The 6,574-nt window shown below is 47.5% G+C and overlaps 1 protein-coding gene across 1 annotated transcript in view; it reads right to left on the reverse strand.

Moving 5' to 3' along the window:
* Nucleotides 1–4,182: 4,182 nt before the first annotated feature.
* The window catches only part of Foxb1 (forkhead box B1), a 2,596-nt gene continuing 204 nt past the window's right edge, over nucleotides 4,183–6,574 (reverse strand). Inside the window, exons 1-2 of the mRNA XM_021173124.2 lie at nucleotides 6,441–6,574; nucleotides 4,183–6,194 (exon numbers count right to left, since the gene is read on the reverse strand). The exon at nucleotides 6,441–6,574 is cut by the window's right edge and continues 204 nt beyond it. Coding sequence (XP_021028783.1) covers nucleotides 5,163–6,140 — 978 coding nt within the window. The 5' untranslated portion in view covers nucleotides 6,141–6,194; nucleotides 6,441–6,574 and the 3' untranslated portion in view covers nucleotides 4,183–5,162. The remainder of the gene's footprint in view (nucleotides 6,195–6,440) is intronic.

Genomic DNA, 6,574 nt, shown 5'->3' on the forward strand with positions numbered 1-6,574 from the left:
GGAGGTAGAAGCTCAGGCCTAGCCTCACAGTGAGCAGATACTCACTGAATGAAGAAAACTTGGTGGCCCACATTTGAGGCTCTGGTCTCTGGGGAAAAAAAAATGTTTGTGTAACCCAGCCTGGAGATGCATGGGATGTGGTGTCTATAATGATATAGACAAAGATTTACTAAGTCCAAACTTACCATCTCAGACTCGAGTGTTAGTTAATTGATAGCCAAGAATTAGTTCCCTGGGAATCCACATTGCCCTCCCCCTCACACATTTTCTTCCCCTCCCCCTTCCCTCTCCCCGTTTTTTTCAGCATACCCAAGATGCCTGCTGCATCTCTGCACTGTAGTGCAAACAGATCCCTGCAAAGGGAGAGGAAGATAAAATGAATTTAAATTCCAAAGAGGTTCCAGGCCCCGTTTCCTAGTCCCCAAGTCAGCAATGTATTTGTGAAAATTCAGCCTTTTTGTCTCGGAGTAAAAGGACCGAAGTCTACAGCGGTGGCCCAGTCTCGGTTGCTATTCTTTGCATTTTCTATTCGAGTGAATGAGAGTGAATGAAGTGGCCGGGACCCTTCATTTGATCTACTCAATTGCATAAAGTGACAGAATTCTAATATATTTGTTTAATGCTCTTCAATGGGCTTTTGCTTTTTTTTTTTTTTTTGGCTTGCAAATGAAGCATCCGTGGGCAAAGTTTCATCCCCCTTTAACACTGGGACATATTTCATAATTCAAGCCTTGGTTTGAAGTGATCTGGAGAGGAGTTTTGGACTCAGAAAGTGGAAAATAAAGAGACAGATGTGCAGTTATTGTAAATTCCTGGAGTGGGCTCTGGGGCTATTGTGCCCCCACGGCGGGAGGTCCTGGGGCTGTCCCTTTCACACTGTAATTGAAACATATTAATTAGATAATTTGTTGTTAGTTTAAACGAAACAAATGCATTCCCTTTGAGGCTTCACAGCCGGTGGGTTGGGCTGTTTTGGTTTTGTTTTTGTTTGGGTGTCTCTGCCCTTACTTGGCTTTTAGAAGAAAAAGATATTAATTGGCATTTATATTAAGAATTTAAGAAGGGCTCCTGCTCTATTCTGACTCTCAGCTGAATACCCCTGACAAAGGGAGTTCCCATTTGTAAAACTCTCACCCGGGCTCAGCCTTGCAGTTTTGCATTGTGGTTCTATTTGAGAAAGACTATTTGAGAAATGCTAAACCTACCTTAGGTCAGAGCTCCTGCGTGGACCCTTCCTTGCTCCCATCCTGTAACTTTACCCTCCAGAGCTCTGGACCAGAGCTGGTATTCTTAACCACTGGGCGAAATGAAAGTTACTGGTTTAGTATTTAAGGCACTGGGAACTATGTCTTAGGGTTCCTTCCAATCTTCAACTTCCCAAAGTCCCCCCTGCCAGTGAAGAACAAAGTAACATATACAGCTTCCATTCCCTCTTGAGAAAGTGGACAGAATCCATTTCTTGTGCAAACACACTGAAAACAAGAAGAAAGCAGTTTAAAATATAGTCAACTACAAGACCTGGAAGGACCTCAAAGAAACAAAATAGCTAAAGTTTCTACTTAGAAAATCAATGGGAGGAAACTGCCTGGATTTGCAAAATAGAAAAGAGTACAACTTATCTTAGGACTTTGCATCCAGCATCCCACAGGTGCTACCCCCTCCAATTCTATTTTCAAACTAAGGGTCTTGACTTTGGATGTAAGCCAAGTGACTATCTCCCAGGACAGAGAGGAGCACCCTCAAAGCCATCAATTATGAAGTTCCTTGTTTGTGAGGCACTTTAGCTAAATCCACACAAGGTGCCAAGCAGGGGTAAAGTGTGGACTTAGATAAGGCGTGTGTCTGTCTGAGTAGTCTGTACATTTCTGGCCAAGGTCAAAATATCAGCAAAGTTGTTGTGTTCACCACTTTCCTCATTCAGCTTTGTCTGAGAAAAAAAGAAAAAAGGAAAGAAACACATGCAACCAGAAAGAACCCCTAATGGCCAAGTTACTTCATTCTTCTCAACACACACATGACAAACTCATGACCTAAAAACTGCGTTTTCAGATACTGAGTTCAAAAATCTCTTCCTTTGCACATGGGAAACACGAGGTCTGTACCTCGCTGCCTCCATGTATGGAATATAGTGTGCCCATGCCGCTGGAGGCCAGCAGTCTACCTAAGTCTGTAAGATGCCTGCGGCCCACGTGAGACCTTTATGTACTTCATGCTCAGGCTCCAGGGTTAACAAATAAGGTGAGATCAAATTATTACAGACACTGTCTTAATTTTTAGTTTCCAAGCCACGGAAAATATATTTAGCTTCTTCTTCCCTTCCCTCCTTCCCTCCTTCCTTCTAAATGATTTCTAGTTGAGAACTAAGTCTCTTAACCAAGGGTGGCTGAGTTTTCCAGGCTTCCTCCGGCTGATCTTGTTGATATCATTGTGAATTAGGTTTGATGAATGAGTTTAGTTGTCTGCTGTCTGACTGGCTTTCGAAGCTTCATGCATTTTAATCAGCCCAGTGATTCATTTATTTTTCCACTTGTGTGTGTGTGTGTGTGTGTGTGTGTGTGTGCTGTGTGGAGGATCCTTTCCTTTTAAAAACAGAATAGTCACAACAGAATTAATTATGCTTTGCATTAATCCTAAGTATTTTTCCAGGTAGCTCACTAATTACATGACAGTGACAGGTGCTAAGGGTCTCCTTATGGAGTACTTCACTGAGGTTTCCATGTGTCTTTGGGGGCTTTCTCTGTGTTTCACAAGGCCCCCTTGTTTAATCATTTACACAGTAAAGTGTTAATCACCATTTAAGTTTCTCTTTGTGTTGTAACTTCTTCAGCTGAATACACATATCACTCTGGAAATATTGTGACCTCCTTCAACCAAGTGTCCATTAGACTTGAACCATAAATTCTTGGCAGGTTTTTAATTCTTTGCAAAAAAAACAAAACAAAAACAAAAACAAACAAAAACAAAAAACAAAAACAAAACCAGAAAATCAAAAGAAAGCAACTACTTAGAGACAGCCATTTAAAGACTTGAAAAAATGCATTTGCAGGCTTGAAAAATAAATGCATCCTGTTACTCCCCGCCACCCAGAAAAACGGCTGAAAAAAAATCTACTCAATGCAAAGTGAACTGGTTACTTGACCTGTACAGTGAACCTGTAGGTGATTTCTGAAAGAAAGAAAATGCCAACAACTACAGTAATCTAAATAAAGGATTCCTCCAAGTCAGAAGCATCAACATGAGGACTGAGTAAGGCACCCTGAGAGTACTTGGGAAATTCCGAACCTCCTGTGTGTGTAAGTGCAAAGTCATAGATGGCATGCTTAGAACAGAGAAAACCGCACAGGAAGTAGTGCAGTTGTGTAGTGTCTTTCCTTCAGTGCTGCACCTGTGCCTGGGGTTTGCATCTGAAATACTTGGCCTCAAGTCTCCCCCTGTGCACAAATGTCTTCCATGGTCCCCTGAGAACAATCCCTCCCACACCTGCAAGTGCATAGGAAGTTTCCCTGCTTTCACAACAGGATTTGAAAAAGGCAAAATACCCAAACCATGTGTTTGCAGAGACTGTTGCTACCACCTTTTGTCCCGGGTAGCAAGTCTTCAAAAACACACAAAAACTTAACGAAATTCGAATTTACATATTTTAATGAGAAAATATTATTTAGACTAGGTCATAATTTAATGTAGACACCTTTTAAAACTCTGTCTTAAAATGGGCATGCTGGGAACAAGGACATCAATATTTAAAATGCCATGCGAATTCTGTGCAGAGAGGAAGAAAAATAAAAGGGATTTTTTTTTTCACAGCTTGGACAACATTACAATTTCTATTTTAAATTAAGCGGGTCACAATGGAACAACTATTGGGTTGTTCTTTGTTTGTTTGTTTGTTTGTTTTCTGTCAATTACCTAGAATGCTAAAAGGAACATACCAAACCAAAGTGCATTTTACACAGTGTAAATCATTCCTATTTACAACTCTTTGCAGCCCTTTAGCTCCACGGAAAAGTTCTTTTAACAGAAAGATCTGTCCAGAGAACATCTCTGCTGACACCCCCTTCCCGTTCCCAGTTGGTTCATCTACATACTTCCCCACTTGCCCTGGGATTTCTCTCTTGGGCTTAGTTCATGTTTCTTTCTTTTTTTCTTTTTTCTTTTCTTTTTCCTTTTCCTTTCTTTTCTCTTTCATCAAAATAAATAGCTAAAAAGGTCTCTAAATAGTAAGAAAGTTAACATCCCAATTAACTTCCCCCATTCTCCCCCTACCTCCTTCCCACCCCCAAAGCTGGCCAGAAGAGCAAACATTCACATTACAACAGGTAATTGTAAAGAGGACTCTACCCCCCTCGCCCCTAGCCTGGCAGATTTTCAAGTTCACTGTTTACATTTTTTTTTTTTTAACCGCGCGCTTTGTAAACAATAACGGTGACTTTTAGCTGTGTTTTGCTTGTGTGTAGGACAAGCATCCTCCGGAGTTTTAGCAGCCTCTCTCCTCACTCCCAGCTAAGGGAGCTTCTGGCCGGAAACAAAACTCAGAAGGGGAAAAAAAAATCTTTAGAAGCCCGGGAGGCAGGGCCGCAGCCGGGGAAAGTAGCGGTCCGCCCATCCCGGCCTGATGGGCGGAGGCGATCCCGTTGGAGGATCAGTGAGTGGGTCTTGTGGCCACAGATTTTCAGGACCTAAGAAGATCCGGCCCTCTTAGTGCCGCTGCAACCTTGGCGGGCTTCTGCTCCCGGACAGTATCTCTGGTCTTGAAATTGCGCAGTCCAGAGCTCTGCCTCTCCAAGCTCAGAAGACGAGTAGTTTTGTTTTTTGTTTTGTTTTGTTTTGTTTCTGTTTTCTCCGAGCAGGAGGGAGTCAGGGTGTTCTGCCTGTTGGATGGGAGTGCATTTCAGGGACCCAGGAGGGACCGCTTGGCTTGGGTTAGCCCCTGTTTTCTCTGGTGCCCTAGAGGGACCGAAGACAACTTTCACACGCCTTCCGGCAAGTTTGTGGTTTGTCTTCTGGGTCCAAACCCAAAAGTTCTTCTAAGAGCGATGACTGAAGAAGGTAGAATGGGCAAGTCGGGGTGGCGGTTTTAGGTCGCGGAGGGCTGGACCCGGAGCAGGGAAGTGTTGAAAGGGGTGGTGTGGATGTGACCAAGACGGAGCCCCAGCTTCCTTGGGTCAGTGCACGGCCACCGAGTGCAAGGCGGAGGCCGGGCTGGTGAGTGTCTCGCTAGGGGTGGCGGGGCTGCTTTGGCTGGTGGCTGTCTGCGAGGAGGTGGGGCTGAGCGAAGGCGGCGAGTTCGAGAGCAGGGTGGGGATGGGTGCGGGCAGAGCTGGCAGCGCGGGCACTGCGGCCGGCGTGGGCTTGATGGGCACTGGGATGGCGGGCAACGTCTGGCCCGCGGCGTGGCACAGCGGCTTCAGCGGCACTCCATAGGCGCTGTAGTCGCCACTCGTCATGGAGATGGGGGTGGCTGAGTCGATCATACCCGCGGAACCGTACACATGTGGCCATCCAGTGCCCAGAGAGCTGCCCATGGTAGTTAACTGGTTAGGGAGCGGATAGGCAGCCGGAACCGGCTGCATGGCAGAGAAGGCCAGCCCCCCAGGCATCTTGTACTCCCTCGCGATGATGTTCTCGATAGCAAAGGGATGCTTGAAGCCGGAAGGCTGCGCCACACCGCCCAGGTTGTACGCAGCGGCCGGCATCTGCGGCAGATGCGTGCCTGAGGCGGCCAGCGCGCTGAGCCGCAGCTTAGCCTGCTGCTGGAGGTACTGCGCTGCGTCCGCCGGCTTGCTGGGCGCCAGGTGGTCTGTCTTGAGCACCTTGAAGCGCTTGCGACGCCGCAGGAAGCTCCCGTTCTCGAACATGTCCCCGCAGCTGGGATGCAGCGCCCAGAAGCTGCCCTTGCCAGGCTGGTCTGGCCGCCTCGGGATCTTGATGAAGCAATCGTTGAAGGAGAGATTGTGGCGCAGGCTGTTCTGCCAGCGCTGCGTGTTCTCCCGGTAGTAGGGGAAGCGGTCCATGATGAACTTGTAGATCTCGCTGAGCGGCAGCATCTTCTCCGGAGAGCTCTGGATGGCCATGGCGGTCAGCGAGATGTATGAGTAGGGCGGCTTCTGGTCGCTGTACGTGTTGCGGCCCGGCCGAGGCATCTTCTTGCTTGGCCACTTGCTCAGGGTCCGCGCGGCCCGGAGGACTGGTCGAATCTGAGAAGGGGGGAGGTGATGGAGAAGGGCAGCATAGGTGCAGAGACACCGGCGAGGTCACTCAGGCCGAGTCACAGATATAGGGGGTGGGGAAGAGGGATTCGGGTGCCAGCAACTTTGCGCACCAAACTGGGTAAGACTCAGCTAGGGGAAGTGGAGAGGGGAAGACCGAGAGCAGCAGAGAGGTTTGCAGGAAAGTAGGTAGGACCTGGATTCAAGGGAGGGGACAGAGAGATAGATGCTCACCTTAAAGTTGTTCCAAGTTGCCGGTCCGCATCCGGGATGGCGTGGCTGGTGGCCGAGTCCCTCCCTGCGCGCGATCGGAGCGCAGCGTCGGGGAGCCGTGAGACTCACTGCCAGCTAGGCTTGGACTCAGCCCG

Source organism: Mus caroli, chromosome 9, assembly GCF_900094665.2.
Source record: "Mus caroli chromosome 9, CAROLI_EIJ_v1.1, whole genome shotgun sequence".
In the NCBI taxonomy this organism is placed as follows: domain Eukaryota; kingdom Metazoa; phylum Chordata; class Mammalia; order Rodentia; family Muridae; genus Mus; species Mus caroli.